Source organism: Monodon monoceros, unplaced genomic scaffold (genome assembly GCF_005190385.1).
Source record: "Monodon monoceros isolate NGI ecotype Baffin Bay Population unplaced genomic scaffold, NGI_Narwhal_1 Super_Scaffold_5, whole genome shotgun sequence".
Lineage (NCBI taxonomy): Eukaryota > Metazoa > Chordata > Mammalia > Artiodactyla > Monodontidae > Monodon > Monodon monoceros.
This window is the reverse complement of record NW_021703782.1, coordinates 93,802,801-93,828,000: the sequence shown is the minus strand read 5'-3', so window position 1 is coordinate 93,828,000 and position 25,200 is coordinate 93,802,801. Positions and strand designations below refer to the sequence as shown.

The 25,200-nt window shown below is 52.3% G+C and overlaps 1 protein-coding gene across 3 annotated transcripts in view; it reads left to right on the top strand.

The window, feature by feature from the left end:
- Positions 1 to 21,871, top strand: part of AKNA (AT-hook transcription factor) — a 47,708-nt gene extending 25,837 nt beyond the window's left edge. Inside the window, exons 8-22 of one of the 3 annotated variants that reach the window (XM_029202385.1) lie at positions 1,016 to 1,143; positions 1,615 to 1,822; positions 3,110 to 3,264; positions 3,365 to 3,541; positions 4,377 to 4,623; positions 5,491 to 5,597; positions 6,228 to 6,439; positions 8,178 to 8,340; positions 11,373 to 11,549; positions 12,212 to 12,324; positions 12,981 to 13,127; positions 14,585 to 14,680; positions 16,259 to 16,375; positions 16,644 to 16,836; positions 20,762 to 21,871. In XM_029202385.1, coding sequence (XP_029058218.1) covers positions 1,016 to 1,143; positions 1,615 to 1,822; positions 3,110 to 3,264; positions 3,365 to 3,541; positions 4,377 to 4,623; positions 5,491 to 5,597; positions 6,228 to 6,439; positions 8,178 to 8,340; positions 11,373 to 11,549; positions 12,212 to 12,324; positions 12,981 to 13,127; positions 14,585 to 14,680; positions 16,259 to 16,375; positions 16,644 to 16,836; positions 20,762 to 21,005 — 2,484 coding nt within the window. In that variant the 3' untranslated portion in view covers positions 21,006 to 21,871. Of the gene's footprint in view, positions 1 to 1,015; positions 1,144 to 1,614; positions 1,823 to 3,109; positions 3,265 to 3,364; positions 3,542 to 4,376; positions 4,624 to 5,490; positions 5,598 to 6,227; positions 6,440 to 8,177; positions 8,341 to 11,372; positions 11,550 to 12,208; positions 12,325 to 12,980; positions 13,128 to 14,584; positions 14,681 to 16,258; positions 16,376 to 16,643; positions 16,837 to 20,761 lie in introns of all 3 variants that reach the window. The other 2 variants (XM_029202384.1, XM_029202386.1) reach the window with 2 other exon arrangements.
- Positions 21,872 to 25,200: the final 3,329 nt, after the last annotated feature.

Here is a 25,200-nt window from a genome sequence, read left to right as displayed (position 1 = left end):
TTACACACATTCTCCAATTACAAAATGTGATATGGATTGTACTATCTCACTGAGTGGATGATCAAGGACCTTGAAAATCAAAACCATTCTTTTTCTTCCCCCCCTCCTGATTCCCCCATATGCAGGGAGATTGAGAGCTGTTGGAAGATAAAGTTTGACAGGGGGCTGGACTCTAAGTTGTCCTTGGCCTCAGCCTATCGTCAGCATAAGATGAGTGAGATGAGGATGATAAAAAGCCAGGGATAATGAGCCCACCTCCCATAGTTTTAACCTCCCACGAGTTAGCTACGATCATGTTTACCGTGGGGACCTAGCATAATCATTGGGACCATGAGCTCTGGAGCTAGAGGGCCTGGGTTCATATCCCGACTCTGTGTGACCTTCACTGACTTAAGTAATCTCTCTGTGCTGTAGTTGCATCCTGTTTAAATGAAGATGGTAAGTTACCCTCTCATTAGGCTTATGTTGAGGATCAAATGAATAATGCAAAGGGCTTTACACAGAGCCTCAGTGCTCATAAATGTTAGCTGTCATTATCAACAGTGTGATGGTGATGATAATACCATCTGTTGTGATAGTCTATAAGGATTTGGGAAAAGAACGACTAATGTTCCAAAATCCGCTGTTCTGAGAATCGAGGATGAGGATCTAAGGTGTCTCAAGTACTAGGTCCTTATGGGGATATAGTGATAGCATATTTGACACTATGACCATCATGGAACATTGGGTTCTTGTAGGTCTACCCAGGAAGGACTGGTACCCTCCGGGGCTGGTGCCAGTGCTCTAAGCCATGCCTCTGCCATACCAATCTGATGGCAGGGAGATTGACCAGAGTGAGCAGCCTCCAGAGGGTACCAACCCCAGCCTTCCAGATATTCCGGGGCCCGGAGGCCTCCACAGTCCCAGAATCCCATGCCCCTCCCCTCCCCCAAAGAGCTGTCTCGTCCACTGTGTCTGCAAGGGTGGAGCCCACGGGGGCTGGGCACTCAAGTCTTCCTGGCCTGTCTGGTTTCAGGTCTTCCAGCAGCTAAAGGCTGTCCACGCGGCCTTGGAGGAGGAGTATCTGAAGGCCTGCAGGGAGCAACACCTGGCCCAGCAGCTTGCCGGCTCCACGGGGACGCCCGGGAGATTTGATCCCGGCAGGTACATGCTGGGGAGAGAGGCCTCCAAGGACAGAAGGGTCAGGCCCTGGGTTCCCACCAGGAGGGGGACAGTTTGTCCTCATAATTCACACACTAGGGGAACAGGGAGAAGTCCTATCCCAATTAACAACATGTCCAGATGGGGGATACTTGAAGGCTGAGATTTGTGTCCTTTTGGAACTCCCTTCAATGAGAAGTGACCTTGGAGATAAGAGTTAAAGCCCCTCATTGGACAATGGGGAAACTGAGGCCAGAGGGGGCAGGGGTTTACTCAAGCTCCTGCAGCCACATGGTGGCAGAAGGGGACTCAGGCTGAGGCCTCCTTATTCCCAGCGGCGTCCACTTTCACCTTGTTGATTTTGCTCTCCACATAATCTAGATTACGATGTCAGATGCACTCTCCACGGGCATCTCTGGGGCCTCTGCTCTGAAGCACAGCCTCCCAGACCTGCCTGATGTTTCCTCGTTCCAGGGAGCTGGAGGCAGAGATATTCCAGCTGGGAATTCACCTGGATGAGCTGAAGGACCACATAGACCAGAACCAGCAGGAACCTGAGCCAGCTGGGTCAGACTTGGCTCTGGACAGCTCCCCAGCTGTGCCCTCCCCCCTCCAGCCAACGGGCCTGCCCCCTCCTTTGGAGCAAGCCCCCACGCCCGCCATCCAGACCCTCTGCCCTGAGGTACCTCTTTGCCCAACCGTATTGGACTGTTCCTTCATTCACTGTTTTCTCCATTCATTAACTTCTTCATGACATATCTGAGAAGTTTGTACCATGTGCCGAGACTCATGACACATGGTGGGAATTCAGTAGAAAACAACTGAAATAATAGGTGGCCTGTACCCTCATGGAGTTTTCTGTCTAGTTGAACTAGTTACCCAGTTACTTAACTATAATTTTGATCAGTGCTCTGAAGGAGAATTATGAGGTTCTATGAGAGTAGATAACAGGGTAACATATCTGAGTTTAGGGGGTCAGAGAAACTTTCCTTGAGGAAGTAATGTTTAAATGAGATCTGAGGGTGAGTAGGAATTACTAGGTGCAGAAAAGCCATCTGGCAGGAAAAACAGCCTGTGCAAAGGCCCTGTGGTTTAGAGTATGGACCCTGAGGAGGGCAGTTGTCTAAGAGGCAGGGGAGACAGGCAGGAGAGGGGAGGAGGCTGGGGAGGCAGACAGGGGCCTCAGGATGTACGTGTGTGGGTCACATCAAGGGGATGGTCTTAAACTCTGCTGGGTTTTTCAGCAGGAGAAGATACCAGAGGATTTGCAGGTAGGTCAGAAGCGGGGAGGTGGCGGGGCAGATGGAGAGACGTGCATGGACTTGAGAGGGGTTTAGAAGGTACATTTGACTGGACTTGGATTGGTGATGAGAGGAAAGGAGCAAACGATGACCTCCAAGCTGCTAACTTTTAGTCCTGGGTGAATATGGGGACTATTCACAGAGGTGGCGACACTAGAGAAGGGCTGTACATGGAAGGGGCTTTGTAGAATTCTCTCTAGCCCACGTCACAACCCCATGAGAGACAATCAACTCGAGTGCATCATCTTGAGGGGCTCCCCTGCTCCCATGGTGAAGGTGTTTTGAGGGGCTGGGTGTCCATGTTGGAATGGAAATCTGGGTTCAAATCTAGGCTCTGCCCCTCACTTCTGTGTGACTTTAGGCAAGTCATTTGAGCCTCAGTTACCTGTCTGTGAAATGGGTTGTAATAACCTAGGTACTGGTGGGATTGTTGTGAAGTGATGTCTGTACAGCGCCTGGCACGTAGCAGGGGCTCAGTCAATGGCAGTCAGTATCAAAGATCGCATGACCCAGTCCCTACTTGTGCACACATAAAAGGATGATAGGTTAGTGAACCGAAACTATTTCTTACTCTTTGGCACCCAGCATGAGCCTGGCATAAGGTGGGTCCTTAAAAGGTGGTCTCAGATGTCTGCTGAATCTCTGCCCCTCCTCCTTTCTGGCCCCAGCTCGACGCCATCAACGCTGGCCTCCACCCATTGCACGTGAACTTGGATCTGAGCGCTACCAGCAATGAAGTAGAGGACAGGCTGCTGGGCCTCCCGACCCCGCTCGGGCACAAGGAGCTGCGGGTGGAGCACGATTTCCACGGCCTCCTAGAGCGGTGAGTGCCCACCAGGAGTGAGGCCAGGGTGGTGGGTCCAGTGGTGGGACCTTGCTGGCCCTGCTGGGCAGAAGTCACGCCCCTCTGTGTTCTTCTGCAGGTACCTCAGTGTGAAGTCTCTCCCAGAAGCCCTGAGGCTGGAGGAGGAGGGGGAGGGGCAGGGCCATACCCTGGAAGTTGAGGGGCCAGCTTCAGCTCCAGGAAAAGCAGCGGCCACCAGGCTCCCCACCAGACAGCCCCCAGCACAGGCTGAGAGAAGTCACGGGGGCCCCGTCGAGTATGTCAATGAGCCTTCCCCGCTTGTCCCACACCAGCTCAGAAACCGCAGGGGTGGAAATTGTCATAGTGAGCTAGACAGTTTAGAAACGGCCTTCCTGACCTGTAGCTCAGTGTCTCTCCAAAACGTGCAACATATACCATTGATAGCATTTGAAATGATTGGATGTTGTGGGACGAGGCTTCTGGTAGGACAGATGCAGCATTAAATAACATTACTTTCCTTCTCAGTCTCAGACATTCCATGGACATCAAGGAGAAATCTCAGTTAGGGCTATTATGTCTTCAGTGCCTCTCTTGATCTTCCTTTAAAAAGAGAGAAAGAGAGAGAAAACAAGCAGGCCTCAGGCCCAGAGCCTTTACTAAGCAACAGGATCTATCTAGACTATGATAATATTGTTTTCATGTTCCTTGTATTTATTTGCAAAGTTAGTTTCTATTTGTAACACAAAATACTGGTCTTCTGTTTATAACAGTGACATAAAGTCTTTTTGAGTAGATTGAAAAAGTTGATGGAAATGTCTGGAAGGGCGAAGATGGAAGACAATTCCAGAAGCCTGGGAAAGGATGCTTTAGCGCATCTCTTTCCACACTGTTTCTGCTGCACTGTATAGGGTGGGATTTTTAGGCATCCCTATTTTACAGTTAAGAAAAATGAGGTTCAGAGAGGGGATGTGCCCTGCCCAAGGTCACACAGCGAGAGGGTGGCAGAACCAGGGTGGGCACGCAGGGGTTCCTGACTCCAGAGCTTGTGCCCTAGACTGTGTGGCTACCGGGACAGGGCTGCCCAGCCCATGCCACGGCTCAGGGCCAGTGTGCCTCTCCTTCCCTGCCAGAGAAACCGTGGAGCAGATGGCGTCTGTGAAGCCAGCAGACTTCCACGCATCCGTGGGCAGAGACAGGCACCTGCAGGGCATGGACAAAGCTGAGGCAGCTCCTTCAGGCCCAAGCAGGCCCCCCCCACCTCAGGGCACCAAGTCTGCGGAGTCCCACCAGAGCAGTCTGACCAGCCTAGAGGGAAGTGGCATCTCTGAGCGCCTTCCACTGAAGTCTCCGTGCCAAGCTGGTGGGCCCCACCTGGAGGTATGCGTCTGCACGGGGCATGGGCTCAGAGCCTCAGGGCCATTCCCTGCATCTCCTGGAGCCTCCTGCCTCCAGGCCTTTGCTCAGAATGCCTGCTACTCCTGCCCTTGCCAGTCACAGTCCTGCCCAACATTCAGGGCTTGTGCCATAGCTCCCCACACCCCCGTCCCTCCGCCAGGAGCTCCCCTTTCTCCTATGAGAGCTTGCGATTTGCAGGAATCACAAATCACTGTGGAAATGTGACTTATGTGATGGATCCTCCCATAGAAAAACACATACGTATGCATGTGTACACATACACACACACACACCCCTGTAGTCCTAATGAGCCCACGGTAAGGAGTCTGTACTCGACCATGAACTCATTGAGGGCAGGCACCCGTGTCTCTCTGTTGGCCATCTTTGCACCTTGCATTAGATGCAGTGTGTTGGAGGTGTGCATATTTGATCAAGTTTATTTTCCCAATTCATCAGGCCCGGGCATTTCTGCAGTCAGGTAGGACCAAGGTGTTCCAGGCCCAGCCTGGAAGCCGTGTGGACATGAGAATCCCATTCCCGCCACGGGACGTTTCTGCTCCTCTTTCTGTTCTCAACTCAGGATATCTCAGTATCTCTCCCAAGGGCCCTGGCTTCCACTTCTCAGGGAAGCGGGACTTACTCAGGGTCTTCTCGGGGCGTGGAGTCCCTGAGGTTGGCTGGGTGCTTGTGCTGCAGGACCCTCACCCCCTGGGCCCGGCTGCTGGGAGCTGGGCCAGCCTCCCTCTCTGTGAGCCTCTGGAATGTAAGGCCCAGTCCAGGACTTGGGAAGGGTTTCCCAGTGTGCCTCAAGCACATTTCTCCGATTTAAAGGGACGCTGTCTCTTTCAGGAGCCCTGGATGGCATCCCCCGAGACAGACAGTGGCTTTGTGGGCTCAGAAACCAGCAGAGTGTCGCCCCTCACTCAGACCCCAGAGCACCGGTTCTCCCAGATCAGGTATCCTGGGGACCCCATCAGTGTACACACCTGAGATAGCCTGAGAATCAGAGTGCCTGTGAGCTCAGAACAGGGACAGATGGCCTGGGCGTTCTCAGAGCCCACACTTCATCCCCCCAAGGACGGTTCATTTCCCCTATCTTATTGATAGAGGGGAACTAAGGTTCAGAAAGGGAAAGCGACTTGCCCAGTGTCACTCCACCAATCATCGACAGACTGGGAAATAAATATTTGTTGAGCAAATGAATGATGAAATGGTGAATGAATAAGGTCTGTAGGGAGGGTGGCATGACAGAGCCACCAGGTAGAGTGATAGTCTCCAAAGCTGGATGCATGCCCCTCGGGCTACCCAGGGCTGCCTGGGAAGGAAGGATTACAAATTTTATTTCTTTGTATATTATCTAAAAACTAAGTTGAGCTTTATAATTTTGTGTGAGTAGGCAGATGTACACTTCTGCAGTTTATAAAGAAAATGCATGGATAATGGGGGTGTATCCTCAGAAACACTGCACTGCCAGGGGTGCCAAGTCCCAAAGGTCAGGAGTTCATGGTTTAGCATGTGGAGGGTCTCGGCGGCTGTGGCCTCCTTCTGTGTGACCTCAGCGTGTCTCTCCCTCCATGGTCTCCCAGCACCCGAGGGACATTAGCCCAGTCTTTCACTCCGTCTGTGCCCCGAGATGCAACCTCCCACCGCCAGACCAGGGGTCTTCCGGTACCCAGAAGAGCCTCTGAGCCCATCATACCCAGGAGCCGAGCCCAGAGGCTCCCACCTGGCCAGGACAGTCCTCTCGGGCAGAGGGCACCCAGCTTCTGCCTGGAGCGGGCACTGGCGGCTGAGATGGGTGAGTAGATGCATCTGGGTTGGCCAGAACCTGGGGGTGGCTGGATTGCATGGGTTAAAAAAATCAAATCCATAAGAAAACTTGCATTACCCTTTAGATGCAAAATATCTTACAGGTTCATTGTAGGAAAATTTGAAATTGCAGGTAAGGTGGACAAAAGGGAACAAAAGAAAAAATAATAAGCTAAAAACCGTCACTGCTGACATTTTGGTGTAGAACCTGTGAGCTGTTTTCTTTGTCAGCGTGTGTGTGTTTATTTACAAATACTTCAAATGGAAATGGGATATTATACGTGAATGTTTAATAACCTCCTTTTTTTTTTTTTTTTGTGGTGCGCGGGTTCCAGAGCATGTGACCTCTGTAGTTTGTGGCACGCGGGCTCTCTCATTGAGGCGCACGAACTCAGTAGTTGTAGCGTGCAGGCTTAGTTGCCCCCTGGCATGTGGGGATCTTAGTTCCCCGACCAGGGATCGAACCCATGTCCCTGCACTGGAAGGTGGATTCTTTACCACTGGACCACCAGGGAAGTCCCAGTAACCTCCTTTTTTTCACTAAACACCATGTTATGAACACTGTGTCTATAAATCTGTGATTTCATTTTTTACCTTTAAAAAATGCTTGTGAACTTTTTATTGAAATAAAACATACAGGAAAGAATATAAATTGATGAATTTTCTCGAAGTGACCACAGACCAAGAAACTCGACACGATTAGAAGCCCAGACCCCCCTCAAGCCCTTCCCAGTCACTCCCACACCTCCCAAAGGTAACCACTGTCCTCAGATTAGCTCTGCCTCTTAAGGTTCACCATTTAAAAATTTGAAATTTAACTTTAGTTAAAAGTTTAATTAATTAAAGAGTCACATGCAGTTGTAGGAAATAATACACAGAGATCCTTCCCCCAGTTCTTCCCAATAATAATATCTTGCAAAACCATAGAGCAATGTCACAACCAGATATTGACATGGATTCAGTCAAGACACAGAACATTTCCACTGTCTCAGTGTCCCTCATGTTGCCCTTTTATAGACACAGTCACCCCCTCCTTAACTCCTGGTAACCACTAATCTGTTCTCCATTTCTGTAATTTTGTCATTTCAAGAACGTTATAGCAATGGAATCGTATAATATGTAACCTTTTGGGATTGGCTTCTTTTTCACTCAGCATGCTTTTCTGGAGACTCATCTAGATTGCTCCATGAATCGATAGTTTGTTCCTTTATATATCGCTGATTCGTTTTCCAAGGGCTCATTGTTTTAATGCACGGGCCAGATGAGTGGTTTGTAACCTCTGGTCACCCATCCCTTTGAGAGGCTAGTTAAAGTTTTGAATGCTCCCCCAAGAAACATGCACACAGGCAAAGGTGTGACTAATTTCAGAGGGAGGTGAGGCTCCGAAGCCAGTCCCAGAGCACCCTGGTGATGCACAGAGTCTGGGGACCCTCATGGAGGAGCAGGGGGCTCTTTGTAGGGGGAAGGCCCTGGAGACTTGGATCTGATGCCGAAATGGTGGATGGTGGAGGGAAATCTAGTTATAAACAGCTCTGCAGGCCCACTTTGCTCCCAGCAAAAACCACATCTTCTTCCTGTTTTGAGGGTCATCGACCTCGATAGGAGCTTCATTCATGACCTCAGCCGGGCCCCATCTCTTCACCCCCAGCACCCTTCCACCCGCACAGGTTCTCACTTCAAGGGTCCTCTCTGTGTGAACTCACTCTGACCCCTTTCTGCCTCCCTAGTGGTCCCTGGCTCAGAGTTCAAGGGCCGAAAGCAGCTTTCTGAGCAGCTCCCCCATGGCGCGACCATCAGCCCACCCCCGACCCTGGCCCCTGCAGCCGCCGCTCCACCCCATGGGCCTGCAGAGACCGCCTCCACCTTCCTCCTCACCAGGACGGGGCGAGAGTAAGTTGCATACTTGGGTGCTGTGGATTCAAGCTCGTCATAGAGCCGGGAAGCGCGGGCTTTCTAGTGTCTCCATCCAGTGGCGGCTGTGCTGAGGCCAGACGGACCCAGGCATCCTGCCTCCCAGCTCAGGGCTGCTCCTGTGGGATGTCATTGATCTAGATTCTGAGGACACTTCTCCAGCCGGTGGGAAATGACCTAGAGGTTCACCTTGCTGGTGCTAAGACCCCTCTGCCTGTCCCCCAACATTTCCCTTCCAAGACAGGTCTGCACTTCCCAGGGGTGTGTTTTCTGCAGTTTACGCATTCATTGTATGAACTGAGAAGGGACAGTTTTTTCAATTTTTCATTTTTAATCCAAGTGCAGTTTTTCTACTGAGAAAGTTTTCTCCTTGCTTCATTAAACAGAAATGGGAAAAGAGATTAGTCAGTCCTCTTACTTCTCCTCTGAGTAGCTTTTGGCCAATAATCAATCACAGGCCTTTGTTGGGTTGGGGTGTTGGCTTCCAGGCCTGAGTTGAGTAAGTTCACTCCTGCAGTCTCCTCTGATATCTACAGGGGAATGAGAGGCTTATTTACCTACAGTATGCCAGCCCCTGGGAATACAATAGTGGGCAAGACAGTCCTTGAGCTCGTAAGGCTCACCATCTTGTAGGATGGACCAAGAAACAGGTGGTTGCACCCCCAGTGTGATGGCACAGGGCTGAAGGACTGTGGGAGCACAGAGAAGGGGCATCTAGCCCAGTCAGAGGCTTCAGGGAGGGCTTCCTGGAGGAAGTGGTATCTCAGCTGAGACCGGAAGGAAGAGAGATGGAAGAATATCCCAGCAGAGGGAACAGCATGTGCAAAGGCCTAGAGGTGAGAGAGTGCCCGCCACCTTTTAGGCACCAAATGTTTATTATAGCCGGATCCTCAAGTATGAGGTGGGGTGTTAAACAACAAAAGCAGAGAGGAAGACAGGGAGACCTGGGGGAGATCTCGGAGGGCCTCAGACACATGTGGTTAGAAGTTTGGATGATGGCTCTGCTCAGGAAAGGTGCTCACTGAATATTCATGAATGTAGAAAGTCTCATCTAAGGACAATGAGGGAGGCTTTAAGCCAGGGAGAAGCGTGGTTGGGTTTACGTTTTAGAAAGAATTCTCTGACCACTGTGAGGGTGAGAACAGAGGCCAGGGGATTGCTGAGAAGGCTGCCGCACCCAGGAGAGAGGTTATGGGGCCAGTGGGGAGGGAAGGGAGGTGCATTTGAAAAGAGATAATTAGGCATTGGGCCCACAGGACTTGGGAGTTGGTTAACTTTTGGGGTGTTCAGGGAAAGAGAAAGGTTTAGAATGACTCAGATTGTTGGCTGGCCAACCAGTTGGATGCTGATGTGGAGATGGGGAACCTAGGAAGGGGGAGCAAAATTGCAGGGAAAGATGACTTATAAGTGCCATCTGGCACTCAGTCACTAAAGGATTAGGTCAGGAAGACCGAGATCCTGGTAGAAACAAGCCAGAGAGGACAAGTGACGCCTAAGGGGGTATTCCAAATCCCAGGCTCTCGTTCAGCGGCCTTTGGCCTGGACAGGGAGCCAGAGCCGCCCCAGTCCTGCACCCATCACGGGGCCTCAGCCCTGCCTTTCAGGGGTTAACTGGTGACCGGAGTTCTCACTCTCCTGCAGCCGCCACCCTCATGGTTTGCCTTGGAAACCCCAACAAGCGTTGCCCTGGGAATTGCCAGGGGAACCAACTGCCCTTAGACGCACAAGCGCCAGGCCATAGCCAGAGGGAGGCCTCCCGCCTCCTCTGTGCACCCATCTGAAGGCTGATGTCTGCTGAAGCCGGCACCAGGCCATAGCCAGAGGGAGGTCTCCCGCCTCCTCTGTGCACCCATCTGAAGGCTGATGTCTGCTGAAGCCGGCACCAAGAGTCCAGGGGCCACCAGGCAAGAACTAACCCTGAGGGGAGCCCTCACCCCGGAAGCTGGTCCGAACAGTAGACGTAGAGCTTGCCTCAGCCTGGAGGACGGCCGTGCCCAGCCTGGACTCTGATGCCCCGTGTGTAGGGGGGTTTGTGTGTAGCAGTGTCTGGGTAGAATTGGCTGCTGCAGTGCCAGCGACACCCTCAGAATGAGACCCTAGAGATTCAGGGACCGATCGGGGAGAAATGCAAACAGGATTTACTCCCAAGATGCTAGTGGCTCGTGAGATACCTTGCCAATCACAGGTTGGGCTGTGTTTGGGGGCTTCCCCAGCATGACAGCAGCCTTGCCTGTGGCACCCCTGCAGCTTCCAGCCTGCTCACGTTCAGTTGGTGATGGGAAGCACCGTGTGTCTCTTTGTCCCTTCTCCACACACACACCTTTACTCTGCTCCCTCTGGGAGCCTGGAGGCCAGCTCAGTGCCATTCTCTGAGCATCTATGAGGTCTCAGGGGTTGTGAGATGGGGAGGCCCACTCCTTGCCTGCCAGGGGCTCACTGTCTGGTTGAGGAGACAGATAAACAAGCATCTTCCGCCAGGAGCAGGGAGATGGGCTTGAACAACGTAGGAAACGTTTGGGGGAACCCAGGAGCGGGTGCTGAGCGAAGGCGGGAAGGAACCAGGCCTGGACAGATAGCTAGGGTTTCTACAGACAGAGGTTGAGGAAGGGGAGGGCAGCCCGGGGGCCGAGGCAGGTCAGAATTGAGATTTTAAAGTGCACCTTGAGCCAATGCCCTTTCTTCTCTGCATCCTCACCTCTGTCTTGAGAATTTGTCACTGGTGCTTCAGAATAGTTACTCAGAGGCCCGGCATGCTAGGTTGGGTAAACCTCAAAGAAGGCTCTGCTTTGCTCACCAAATGTGCAGGGAGGGACATGAACTCAGAGGGGTGTCACAATGTGTAGCAAGAAAAGCGGACACACAGGGAAGTTCGAGAATCCACCGACAGCAGAGTTGGACGGTGCCTGCTGGAAAAGGACAAAGACCTGGCATCCAGGCAGCACTCAGGCGGCGGCTGCAGCTATGTTCACTGTGCATCTGTTCTTTCTCCTGTCTCCACCCCCCCACCCCAGCCAGGCCATCCGTGAGCTGCAAGAAGAGGTATCCCGGCTCCGGCTCCGGCTGGAGGACAGCCTGCACCAGCACCTCCAGGGCAGCCCGAAGCGCCCAGCGTCCAACTTTGACCACCCCGCCCGGGCCCGGGACCAGCCAGCTGATTCCTCAGCCACTTGGGGGTCCCATTATGGCAGGTGGGTGAACCCCAAACTCCCACCCCTATGCCCTGGTGGGAGCTACAGAGGGTTGAGTTGGCCAACCTCTGGCTCTCCCCAGACATGTGGACTCAGGCACAGCCACATCCCTCTCTCGCTTATTCACTCATTCATTCACTCTTACATTTTTTTTTACCATGTGATATTTGATACATAGAAGAATATATTAAACATATGTGTTAATAATAAAGCATGATACAGTGAATATCCTTGAACTCATCACCCAAGTGAAGAGCTAGAACATTTTCAGGACGCTCACCCTCTCACCCACTCACTCAGCAGCTATTCACTTGTGATGACTTGTAAAATCATCTTTAACTAACTAACTTCTGAGTATTTCTATTGGAGGGCACTACGTTAACATTTTTAATGGACGTTGTCTTATCAATCCTTCCAACAACCCTCTGAAGTCATTGCTCCTATTATCCCCATTTGACAGATGAGGAAACTGAGGGGCAGAGAGGCTCAGAGCCATTTTCTATGAGTCTGACTCCAGAGTCTTTGGTTTTGACTTTCATATTCTCCTCTTTCCTTATGTTATAAGCGTTTCTCTGGGTTGGGCTTCTCACTGATCATCTTTAAAGGCTGCATGAAACCTCATCCAGTGACATCATCTCTCTCTCTCTCCCTTTTGCTAGTAGATCCACAGAGAGATTGTCTGGTGAGCCTGGGGGTGCAGAGCAAGCAGTCCCCGCAGGAAGGAGGCAAGCCAGGTCCTCCTTGGTGCCTCGGGAGGTGACTCGATTGTCCCTGAGTAAGTGACCACCCGCCTGGACTGATTTTTGGAGGCCACAGTCTGGGCATGCTGGCTAAGTGGTCAGGGACTACAGCAACAGCCCTAGAGGAAACTTGCAGGTTTTGGGTGTCTTTTTTAGGTAGTTGTAGTGCTCTGAAATACCATGTACTTCTAATGACAGCAGCAGTATGCTATGCACGTACTACGAGCTGCGGTTTCCGTAAGGGCTTTGTGTATGTGTATCATCTTGCTTAATCGTCACTGCAAGATGGGTCGTAGTATCCACGTTCTGCAGATCAGGACACCAAAGCCCGGAAGCACAAGGGCCTTGCCTGAAGGAATATGGCTCTGGAATCAGTGGCCCCAGCTCACTCCTTTCTAGCTGTGTGGCCTTGGCCAGGTTGTTCACCTGCCCTGCACAGTTAAATGGACAGCTAACAGTGCAGTGATAATAGCGTCCGCTCCTGGGGTTGCTGTGAGGGTACGTGACATGAAGCATGCCAAGCATTTAGCACAAGGCCAGGGGTCCAGATATGTCAGCTGTGATTACTAAGGGGCAGAGCTGGGTTTAAAATCTAAGCCTGCCCCAGAGCCTGAACTTGTGATCCACCCACTCCCTAAACTATGTGACCCCCCCACCCCCTCCCCCTCTGATGCCCCTCTTTCCACCTCAGGTTCCGAATCTGAGCCAGCCTCCCCCAGGCTGTTCTCTGAGAGGGGCAAGACCACCGAGGACAGTCCACAGGCAGCTCGGAATAGAAGGAGAGGAGTGGGTAGCACCGGTCGGCCAGAGAGGGTCACCTTCCGGGGCCAATACACAGGTGGGCCAGGAGGGGGCGCTGGGTGGGCATGGTCCCCAGGTTGGTCTCTGTCCTGAGAAGGCTCTTCCATTTAGCCAGTGGGCCATTGAAATACTATCGTTTTTTTATGAGTTGTGTGATACAGAAACATCAGGGAGTATTGTCTCTTTGAATCTGGGTGCGTTTGTTTATTCATTCACTCAGCAAACAGTTTCTGAGGCCTCCCCTTTGTCGGGGCCCATGCTTGGTTCTGGGGAAGCCCGTTCAGCTGGTCATTCATGAAGCGGTTTAAGGAGAGCTTGACGTTTGCAGGACCTGGGTGACAAGGTGAACACGGAATCACTCCTGGACTGCCTTAAGGTTCTGATTCCCCAGGGGGCCCCGTGTCTCACGGACTGGGTACCCGGCACATAGTAAGGCTTGAGGTGACACATAGTAGGATTTCAGAGTGCTTAACATTAAAACAAATATGGATACGGCTCCTACTTTCATGAATCTGACTGCATAGCAGAGAGGACCAGTAACAAATAAGCAATTATAGTAAATGTGTGAATTATAGTAAGTAAATTATAGCCGTGGCTCTCACCCATACCTCACTGGGAGGGAGGGCTGTTAACCTCAGATACGATGCAGAGAAGGCAGGAAATGAGATACAGTGTCTCCCAGCAGAGCAGATAGAAGCCGAGGGTTAGAAGTGAAAGCAGCAGCGCGTCCAGGGGCCCCAATGCAACACACACAGAGTATAAAGTGGGGACCCTGCACGGCAGAGGGGAGAGAAAAAGTAATTAATCAGGCAACATTCTGAAGGTCTTATTTGAGACTCAGGGATGGACGAGGCACGGGATGGCAGGGCTGGGTGCAGACCCAAGACCCTGTCCAACCTTCTGATGACCTTGAGCACTTGACATCTGCCAGGCGCGGGGCAGGATACCTCACGGGTATGACCCCATTCAGTCCTCCCGCCAAGCCTATGAAACCCACAGTATGACTATCCCTATTTCCCAGCTGCTTGGAGCACAGAGAAAACACCACTGACTCCATGCCCAAGCCATTCTAATCCTAACCAGCAAGCCGGGGTATGGGGGAGTAGCGTCACACTGTGTCATTGCTTGTCATGTCTTCCTGGCCTGCTCTCCAATCCTGACTGAGCTTGCATTTGTTGGTTGCTTCTGTATATCAAGAACTAGGCAGCTGGTCCCTAAATAGGATCTGAGATGAAACAGGAGTCTGGAGAGAGCTTATAATAAACAGACAAATAAAAGTGTTTTTATGTATATGTACATGCACAATTATATAGCTACATATTTATGCACATATATCACATGTGTGTGCACGTGTGTGTGTGTGTGCATGAGAAAAAGATTGAGAGGGAGACTGTTAAACCATTTGGAGGAAGAGGACAGAGATCCTTCTTCTAAATCATCCCCCATTCTGCATCCACGCCCAACTGACACTGACTGTCATGGTTTCTTCCCCAGGCCAGGAGTACCATGTTCTGACCCCCAAGACTGTCCCAAGAGGCAGTGGCCCAGTCTCCTGTCCCCACTGCCGACCCGCTAGGACAGAGGATCCAGGTAGGGGATGGTACCTGAAGAAGCGGCCGAGGCTGTGAGGCTGCAGCTTCTTGCCCTTGGCCTTGGGGGTGCAGTTGGGCCAGACATGGGCCACCCTGAGCTGTGCGCGGGTCAAGATACAGACAAGGGAAAGAGATTATTTTTCTGGTCTTTTTAGCCCTCCCAGGGAGTCCTGCCCTCACATCTATTCCTCCAGGTGCTTTGCCTGAAGCCACTCTCCTTCACCTTGACATAGAGAAGACATGAACATGATTCCAGAAGGTCCTGATGCGGGGAGGGGTGCAAGCAGCAGGGGGGCTGGCAGCACTGATTGTCTTATCTCCCCTCTGTCCTCCCTCCACTCCTCACTCTTTCCCCCAAACCCAAGAGTTTAGGGGAAGGGTAGTGGGGAGAGAAGTGGCCTGAGAATATGGACACCAGGTTCTAGTCCCAGTTCTGCCACCGACACGCTATGTGACATTAGGCAAGTTCCTTAACGTCTCTGAGCCTCAGGCTCCGCATCCATAATGAAAGGTTTGGAGATGGTCTCTGAGGCCCTTTCAAGCAATAATGATAGTGACGGGGCTGTCATTTAGTAAGCCGTTACTATATACAGGGCAACACGCTAAGGGTTGCACTAACATTAATCCTCACAACCTATGAAGTAGGTTTTGCACATTTTATGACTTATGTCCATTATATGAGTGAAGAAACTGAGGCTCCGAGAAGTTAAGTAACTTGCCCAAGGGCACACAACTTACGAGTGGTAGAGTCAGGATTTGAACCCAGGTCTTTGTGACTCTAAAGCCCTGGCTCTTCACCACTATATGGCTGCGCCTTTGCTAGAGTCCCAATAAGCCTACCACTCATTCATTTATTCAGCACCTTCCCATACTGGGCCCTGGGCCTTGTCCCTAACAAACTCTTTAGCTAAGCAGATGAAACAGAATGGTCAGAACTGGGGTGGGGGAGCACATAACTCAGCCCGGTGGGTGGTGGGACTTCCCAGAGGGAGTGACGCTGAGCTGAGGCCTGAAGGAGAAGCAGATGGACCCTGGAATTCTCCCAGTTGTGGTGCTGAGGATTTGTGCAGGAAGAGAACCAGGATGCCCACTCTCCTTCTGCTCACTAGGCCTCCACTGACTCACCCTGGTACCCAGGGGCCGTTGTGGGCTGGTCCCACCTGGAGAATGGGCCTGTGTCACTGTGGAGGATGACCCATAGGTACAAGGGCTCCAGTCGGGAGAACCAGGCTTGAGATCAGACAGAGGACCACTGCTTCCCAGCTCTGAGACTTGGCAAATTATTCAACCTTTTGGAGCCTCAGTTTGCCCATCTGTAAAATGGGGGAGTGATGATGGTAGCTAGACCAGTGGCTTGTTGGATTTGATCAACTAATGCATGAAGACCCTGAGCAGAGGGCCTGGCTCAGGAGATGCCTCTCAATGTCATGGTTACCATCAATATTGCTGTCACCCAGTGGGGGCCGCTTGTCTCCTCTGCAGTGGTCCCTGAGGGAAGCTCAGTGCTGCGGGAGGCTTGTGGGGGCCCAGTGACTTAGACATAATCCTCTCCTGACGTCTCTGCTTCCTCTTCCAGGTGATGCTGGCACCAAGGACCCACTGGGACCATCTCACACTGAGACCCAGCGATGTCCCCTGTGTGGTCGAGTTGGGTCCTCCTCCAAGGGGGAGGGCCCAGACTCAGCCAGCTCTGGTAGGGACAGATGCTCCGTCTCTTCCCCCAGCTCCACTGGATTCCAGTGTGGGCCCCTGGGAGGGGGCACTTAGCCGGGGTGGCAGCTTGCGCAGTCTGGGATGGAGCAAACTGGATGAGAGTTGGCTTCCCCAAAGCAAGGCACTCCCGGCATGGCCGGCCCCGTGTCCAGATCTAATGGGGCTGGTGGGGCTGGGAGGACCCTCTGTTCTCTGTTGGATCTTCCCAAGTGGTGAGACTGTGTCTCTCTGGTGTCCCTCCCTGATAGCACCGGAAATGGCCACCACCAGGAGAAACGCATCTTCTACCTCCAGCCCCAAACAAAGGAGCAAGCGGACAGGGTCGTCACCCGGGCCTCCTCCTGCACTGTGGTATCTGGCTGCTGCGCCCTCAGCACCAGCCCCTCCTGCCTTTGCCTACGTCTCCTCGGTTCCCCTCGTGCCTTATCCATCAGCCACTGTGTAAGAACCTTCCGTTCCAACCCTCCTAGCCTTTCTGTCTGAATCGCTTAACAATTAGCATTCAGACCTGAGTTGGGTAGCTGAGAACTCGGGCACTGAGTAGTCCTGTGTTTCCCCCCGCCAACACTCATGCAGTCACTCAACAAACCCTGAATGCTCTCTGGGCACCAGTGAGAGTGCTTGGCCCTGGGGACCCAGCAGTGAAGGAGGCTGGCAGAGGGCCCTGACCTCTTACAGACTCAGGGGCACCTAGGACCTTAACCATCTTCCATCTCCTTATGGGACTTCTCAGAGAGCAAGTAATACTTTTTCAAAAACTAGGCTTTATTTTTAGAACAGTTTTAGATTTATAGAGAAGTGGAACAGATAACACAGAGAGCTCTCCTATACCACCCCCCTAACACAGTTTCTTCTGTTATGTACTTCTCACCTTGATATGGTATAGTGCAGTCAGTGAACCATGATTAATACATTGTTATTAACTAAAGTCCACAGTTCGTTCAGGTTTCTTAGTTTTTACCTGAAGTGCTTTTTCTGTTCCAGGATCCCCCCCACCCCACAAGTTACCACATGCATTTAGTTGTCACATCTCTCAGGCTCCTCCTGGCTGAGACAGTTTCTCAGATGTTCCTTGTTCCCGATGGCCTTGACAGTTTATAGGCATACTGGTCAGGTCCACGGCCAGAGGAGCAATCACTTTTTACATGGATTTGGATGTACCATCAGTCAAGACAGAAAAAGCACAGCAGTTGAGGCGGAAATGGTCCAGGTTTTAGAGTCAGAGCTGTACTGGAATCCGGTCTGCCGCTTATTAGTGGTGTGGCCTTGGTAAAGCTACTTCCTCTCTGAGCCTCGCTTTTCCCATCTGTTAAATGGGGTCAGAGTCTCAGTCACGTACAGTTGTATGAGGATTGAACGAGGCAGGTGGCGAGAGCCCCACGAGCTGTTTGTGGGGTTCGTAGTGCGGTGCCAGCAAATGCTCTTTGCTGAATAAACGGCAGCTTTTGTCATCACAGCAAATGCTGCTGCTGTTAATATTGTCATTAGTAAGAGGAAAAAATGAGGAAAGGTGGCTTCAACATGACGGGATTGTGCAGGAAAAAAAAGGCCTGGACCCTGGAATTAGGAGATCTTTCTCCTTCTCCTGTCATCAGCTAGTTCTATGCCTCAGTTTCCCTCACTGTAAAATGACTGGGTCGGGGGTCCTCTTCAGTGGTGTGTTGTCAGAAGCCTGTGTCTGTGAGCAGCAAGAGGCCAGAGTTTCCATCAGGGCTGGCGCTTGGCAGGAGCAGAGGCCCAGGCTCCATCCAGCTCCATGAGGAGTCCTGCCTACAGCGCGGTTTCTTGCTTTCCTCTCAGCTGAGATGGGGTGGGTTGTTAAGGAACCCTCTGCTCCAGCAGTTAAGAGAGGCCGTACTGCATGCTCAGGCCTCTGATTCGTTGGACAGGAAAGGGTTTGCCTGGAATTTGGTGGCCCAGGAGAAAGCTCTGAGCGTCCACGGTAGCCATGGGTCTCTACTGAGGCCATTCCAGATCCTTCCAGGCTCAGACCTGTGGGCAGAACTAGCCAGGTTGGTGTCCTCTGGCCTGGACAGGCCGTGGGGAAGGGGAAAGACCCTGAGCTTTAGTGCCCAACAGACCAGGCCAGCAGGTCACTTTGCTCCTGTGCCTCAGTTTTTCCTTCTGTGAAATGGGTTGTGGTGAGGATTAAGTGAACTGATGCATAGCAAGCCCATAGTACTTAGAAGGTGGCCAGTAACCACAGTGCTTCTAATGCTACTGGAATTGGGGCTGATGCCACCCTGAAGTTTCTCCAGCTGCCCGTCAGCAGGACCGAGCATGCTCAGTGGCTGAGGCCAGGAACCCTTAGAAAGCTGAATGGGCCTGTGCTGCCGCCTGCTGGCCAGCCACGTTATAGCCTCTGCAGCAGAGGCTTTCTAGCCAGTTTTTTCGTTTTGGGGGGTTTCTTGGTTGTTGTTTGTTCTGTTTTGTAGCTTCTGCCCTAGGGGGAGTTTGGGGTAACTTTCAGGCCAAGCTGGTCGTCGGAATTATCAGAAGGCAGGGGTGTGTGGGAACGCAGTAGTTACACCAGCTAGTCTGCCCTTAAGGGAGGGAACTGGATTCAAGAAGCCCATTCATTCAGTTCAGATGATACGTATCAGCATCTCCTGGGAGCTAATTAGCTCTGGGTTTAAATCCAGTACTGCTCCTTCCAGCTCTTCGACTCTGGGGGAGTCCTCAGCAGCTGAGATTTACGGAGCACTGGGCACACAGAGCTTCTAACCTGAATTTTCCTGTTGGATCTACCCTGGGAGGTAGCTAAATATGGCTGTTTTCCATGGAGAAACGGACCCCTTGAGAATGATGTAGCTTGTTCATGGTCGTGCTGGTGGCCAGGACCTGGGGAGCTTCCTGCATCACTTAGCTTCTCCGAGCTTCACTTTGCTCATCTGTAAGATAAGTATAAAAGTACCTACCGAATAATCAAGACAGTGCTGGTAAAGGACTTATCTCAGAGCCTGGCAAACGGGTCCTGACGATGAGGATGCCAGCCCCAGGCCAGGCGCCGTGTTTAACTGAGGAACCGCTTTCCAAAGCAGTGGCACCATTTTACACTCCCACCAGCAGTGTTTGAGGGTCCCGGTCTCCCCACATCCTCACAGACACTCATTGCTATCTTTTTGCTTTTAGCAGTGAGTGTCTCTGAGGACACCCAGTGGGTGGGGAGTGTGTGAAGTGGCATCTCATGTGGTTTTGATTTGCATTTCCCTGCTGGCTAATGATGTTGAGCATCTTTTCATGTGCTTGTTGGCCATTTGTACATCTTGTTTGGAGAGACATCTGTTCAGATCCTAGCAAAGCCCTTTTTTCACGCTGTGCAATAATGCAATTTAGAAAGTGAAGGGTCAGGAATAAGACCAGAGTTTACAGCGTGCCAAGCAAAACACCAGTGAATGTCTCCGGCCAAGTTCTCCTAAACCCATTCCTGTTCTATTTAGGGAACATGCTTCTTTGTCCCTCTCTTTCCTACACACTTTACTCCACAGGTGCCACGCCCTCTTCTTGCCCAGCATCGGTTTCTTTGAACCCTAAACTTGGCATCCTTGGAGGAATGCAGTAGTCATTTCTTGGAGAAACCTGTGCTTCAGCTCATGGCTCCTCAGCCGGTTTTTCCCAGAACTTTTTTTTTTTTGCTGTACGTGGGCCTCTCACTGTTGTGGCCTCTCCCGTTGCGGAGTACAGGCTCCGGACGCACAGGCTCAGCGGCCATGGCTCACGGGCCCAGCCGCTCCGCGGCATGTGGGATCTTCCCGGACCGGGACACGAACCTGTGTCCCCTGCATCAGCAGGCGGACTCTCAACCACTGCGCCACCAGGGAAGCCCCCCCAGAACTTTTAAACAACACCGTACATTCCTGCAGGACCAGGCTGGGGGGAATGGGTGGAGCCAGACCCTCTCACTCCTGCAGAATCCTAATTATTATTATCACGTTTCTCCAGCGTTCCCACCTGACAAATAGGGCTCCATACATGACCTCTCTGATGAAGGGGCTTTGCTCCAGAGCCTGGGGTGAGCCTGGTCTTCCAGGCTCTCAGACTAGAAGCTCCAAGAAGGCGGCGGGCGGGGTCGGTGTTGTTCATTCACCATGGTGACCTCAGGCCCTAGTGCACTGGCTGGCACATATATGTTCCATTAGCATTTGTTCAATGAACGGGTAGATGAAACGGACCATTTTTTGAGGACTGTTCTGGTTCAGGCACTCCCGTTTACCTTGCTTCACCCCTCTAACACATCCCTCAGCGGGGGTCCTTTTTCTCATTTTAGAGGTGAAGAAACTGAGACTCAGAATGTAGGGGCTGAGCTGGGGCTGAGAAGCCCCCAGCCCTCTCCGCGGTCAGTGAACGCACTCATGTCTCTCCCCAGGTACTACGCGCCTGCAGCACCTACCTCAGCCCGAGCAGCTGCCGAGTGGCCCCCCGCAGTCTCCTCTCGGCCGGCCGGGAGACCCCGGCACTCCATCCAGCTGGACCTGGAGGAGCTCAACAAGGCCCTGAGCCGAGCGGTCCAGGCTGCCGAGAGCGTCCGCTCCACCACCAAGCTCATGAGCCGTTCCCTGTCGGCCGACCTGCGCCAGGCCCGCGGCCTGCGGGGCTCCTGCCTCTTCTGACTGCACTCAAGGCTCAGAGACGCACGGTGGGCAGGGGTGGGCAGTCCCTGTCGCCCTGGAAGCCCCGCAGACCCTCGTGAGGAGGGCTCCCTCCCCACCGGCCCTGCCTGCTCAGCCTCCGTGTTTCCAGAACGGAAAGGGTGTCAGCTGGTCCTCCAGAGAAGTCACTTCCTAGGGACCAGCCCTGAAGGAGGTGCTGGGACTGAGGCCACCATCTGTCCAGATGCCATCTCTGGGAGGCTCCTGGTCCTGCATTTGTCCATCTCCGGCTAACAATATGTATTTTATATACGGATGGACAGATTCCTTTTTTTCAAACTGAAGCATTTTCCTGGTCTTGGATCCTTCTTAGGAGGCCAGATAAGAAGGGACAGGGCCAGGGTCTCTGGCGAAAACTTGTCCACCACCTGTGACCAGCCACTCCAGAGTAGGTGTCTCTGGGAAGGACGTGGCGGGGACCTTTCTCCTGGTGACTGGTGGTCAGTGGGGCACTTTGAGGCCATTGGGATATCTCAGGATGACACACACCCAGCTTCTCCATGGTTGAGAGGCCTTTCCCGTGGGTCTGCTGGGATGGAGACACCCCCTGGAGGGCCCAGAAAGCCATCCACCATGGTCCCCCTCAGTACCTCATCCCGAGACCCCCGGCTCTCCCCTGGGACCCCTGTGGAATTGAGCCAGTGGCCAGCTTCCTGCCAGGTCCTTGTCTGTGGCCATGAGGCCAGGCCATCTCCTGCTCCCTGACCTTGTAGCAGCTCAGACTTCAGCTTTTCTGGAATGTGTGTGCGTCAGTGATATTTGTATATTTGGGACATTAAAAAAATCTATTTTCGTTATGACAGCAAATAAAGAAGAGTGAATATTGATCTTAAGAAATGAAAGCCAAAACCAAAAACATTCCCAAAGCCGCCCACATCTGTGGTGTGTGTCATCCACTTGTGGTTTCTAAAGTCAAGTTTGTGGGGTGAAAGATTTGGTGCCAAGTGGAGCCCTCCCCCGAGGGACCGGTTGGGTGCACATTTCCAGACTGCCCGCCTACCTCCCTTCAGTGCCTTCTGTCTCTCCAACTTTCCCCCTCAGAACCATAAAGCTTTCCACTGGAGGGGCCTGCGAGGAGAGGCCGTCTGACCAAGCTTCTTTTATGTGACACACAGCAAATTGGTGTCTGCAAGAGCACGAGCCCGGACTCTGTTTCCAGTGCTCCTTTTGGCAGCAAACAGCAACAACAGCTGCCATTTACTGAGCGCCTCCTAGATGCCAATCCTTGAGCTAAGTGACCCACTGTGCGCCCATTTTATTGATGAGGAGACCGAGGTTCCGAATGCGCGAACTCACGATGGTCTGACTCCAAAGCCCATATACTTTGTCACTGTTTTTTCCTCCTTAAACCTCCATGACTTTTTCCTCCCCAGCTCCTGCTTCCCCTTCCCTTGGCCTTTTCTTCAGTCTTCCCTACCTCTCATCTCACTTGCTTCTCCCGGCCCTCCAGGACTCATTTCTATTTCATTTTCCAGCTGATCCTTCTCAGGAGAGTTGAAAACAGCATCTTGCTGAGATGGGAGATTTCTTTTTGGTTCTGCGCCTCCAGGTCCACAACCTCATGGGAAGGTGGATGGGAAGGGGGAGCCTGAGGTGGGGGGCCAGAGCAGTGTCTCCAGCCTCGGTGCCCTGGGCACAACATGGCTGCAGCTTTGAACAAAGGATGCTGAAGTCTTGGGTCTGTGGCTCTTTGGAAGACACTGGCCCGTGAGCCACAGGACTGGGTGTCAGGAGCCAGGGTTATGGTCCTGTCACTCCAAATGGCTTAGGACACTTGCACATAGAATTACTCCAATCATTCAGCCCAATTTCTCTGCCACCTGTGTGGTGCTGCTTCCCTCACATGACCATCACAAAGCCCTTGTGTCTGGAAGGAGACCATCCTTCCTTGTTGGAATCCTGGCTTCAGACGCTCAGTCCTCTTTATGCCTCTAAGTGGGCCAGCCTCAGACGTGGCCCCATGGCGAGGGCTCCAAACACATTTGCAAGATCGCTGGATTCGAGGGACCAACCTTACCCTAGGTATCCTACCTTCCTCCTGGGTGTCAGGTGGGCACTCTGGGGACACCTCATGGAGACACACAGCTCCTCTGGCCTGGCCCCAAGTCCTCCGAGTCTCCCCCATCCTGCCCCTGCCCTGGCCCAGACACCCGCCTCTTCCAGGATGCTCACAGCAGCCTCCGTGTAGGTCTTCCTGCCTCCGGTCTGGGCCCTCCTAACTCGCCTCCCCAGATGGCCAGGCTGACATCTAAAGTAAGGGCCCTACACAGTAAAGGGAGCTCGGATGAGAGTCCCCCTGCAATCTCATACCAGGACCTCCAGAGCCGCTCCACAGGGCCTGTGGCCTTTGCTGCAATTCACTTGCTCACCAGGTGCCCTCAGGGCAGCTGCTCCCCAACTGCGGTCTCCTCACTCCTGCCCTGTCCGTGCCTTTATCCCACCATGTCCACTCTCGTCAGGATCGTCCCAGCTCCCTCACAAAGTGAAAGACTGATCTTTCCATTTTGTTCCCGAGTGTGAACGAGCCCCAGGCCCTTCCTAGGGGCCCAGGCTTACATCAGAGCTGAAGAAGACACGTGGGGACACGTGGGGAGTAGGGGGCGTCAGGAAGGGAGGTTGTCTGTGACGTGCTGACGTTAAAACCAGTTTCCTCCTCAACAGTGTCCAAACTGGGCAAGCCTTGCTGGGTGAAAAACTGAAAACATACAGCTGAGTCTGAAAGAAATGAACGGTGGTCCAAACGCGCTCGTGTTTACACGAGTCTCCCTCCTGTCTCACCTGCATGGACTTCTGACTAACAACGTGTCTTTTATTTTAACTCCTGGTGATGTTTTTGGTTTTTGTTTTTTTTTGTTTTTTTTTTTGCGGTACGCGGGCGTCTCACTGTTGTGGCCTCTCCCGTTGCGGAGCACAGGCTCCGGACACGCAGGCTTAGCGGCCATGGCTCACGGGCCCAGCCGCTCCGCGGCATGTGGGATCTTCCCGGACCGGGGCACGAACCCGTGTCCCCTGCATCGGCAGGCGGACTCTCAACCGCTGCGCCACCAGGGAAGTCCCCCCTGGTGATGTTTTGAGGTAGAATAAGCTCAGTGTTTTCCTTCTGCTCAGACTGCTCTCTTTTTGTATCCACTGTTTGCTGAGGCAGACTCCCTTCTCTGATGGAGCCCTGGGCTCTAGGTAGGTAATTCTGTGGGTGAGCACAAGCCTGGCACAGTCCATACGCTCGGATGTGTCCGCAATTAACTTCGCCTGATTTAAGGATGGATGAGGATCTACTTACAGATGAAGACTAGGCAGGCGAGTGTGGTTTTTTTGTATGTAAGCAAGACCAAAATTGTGGAATTTTGTGCTCTGTGGAAAGCACCCTAATTGGTTCAGGATTAAGGTTTGGTTTCCTTTTCCTTCTCCCTCCAGACCCAGCTACTCGGGGATGCTGCCGTGCGTGGGCCAGCCTGCTTCCTGGCTTGGTAACAAGGCACCCCTGTGACCTTCATAATCAAGTGACAGAGACTCTATTTCATGTACTTAAGAGGAGAAACTCTCCTTCATTCCTGAAAGGATTTACTTTAGGAAACGCGATGTGATCTGATAAGATTCTTGAAAAATCTTTTAAAAAATATTGATCATCAGTTTCTTGGCGACACCTGGGAGAAATTTTGACAGGAAAGGCGAAATTTTGACGATATCTCATGAATTGAGCAGAAATAAAACCAAACTGATTCATCTTTTAAAAATAAATAGATAAATAATAGAGTAAGGGCCCTTGTGTTCAGCAGCACACTCCTGAGTCCTCACCACCCTCTATCCACCTGAACTCCTCTTCAGGGTCCTCCGCATCGATGTTCCTTAAACAGATCTTTGGCTTTGCAGCGGGAACAGCAGGTGTTATCAAGCTCCCAATCTTTCTAGAGTGGTTCAGATGCCCCTTCCAGGTAGCCTTCCCAGACTTCCCCACTGGAGAAGGACGCTTTCCCGTGCTGGGCTCCCACAGCACTCAGTGCATGTAGTCATCCATCCTGGCACATGTGCTGGGAATTATAGCAAGGGCCCTTCCAACCAAGGGTCAACTCAGGGCAGCGGTCGGCCGCGGCTCAACTGAGGCGGGCACAACATGAATGAACGAATGAACAAACGAACAAGCAAATGACAACCTGAC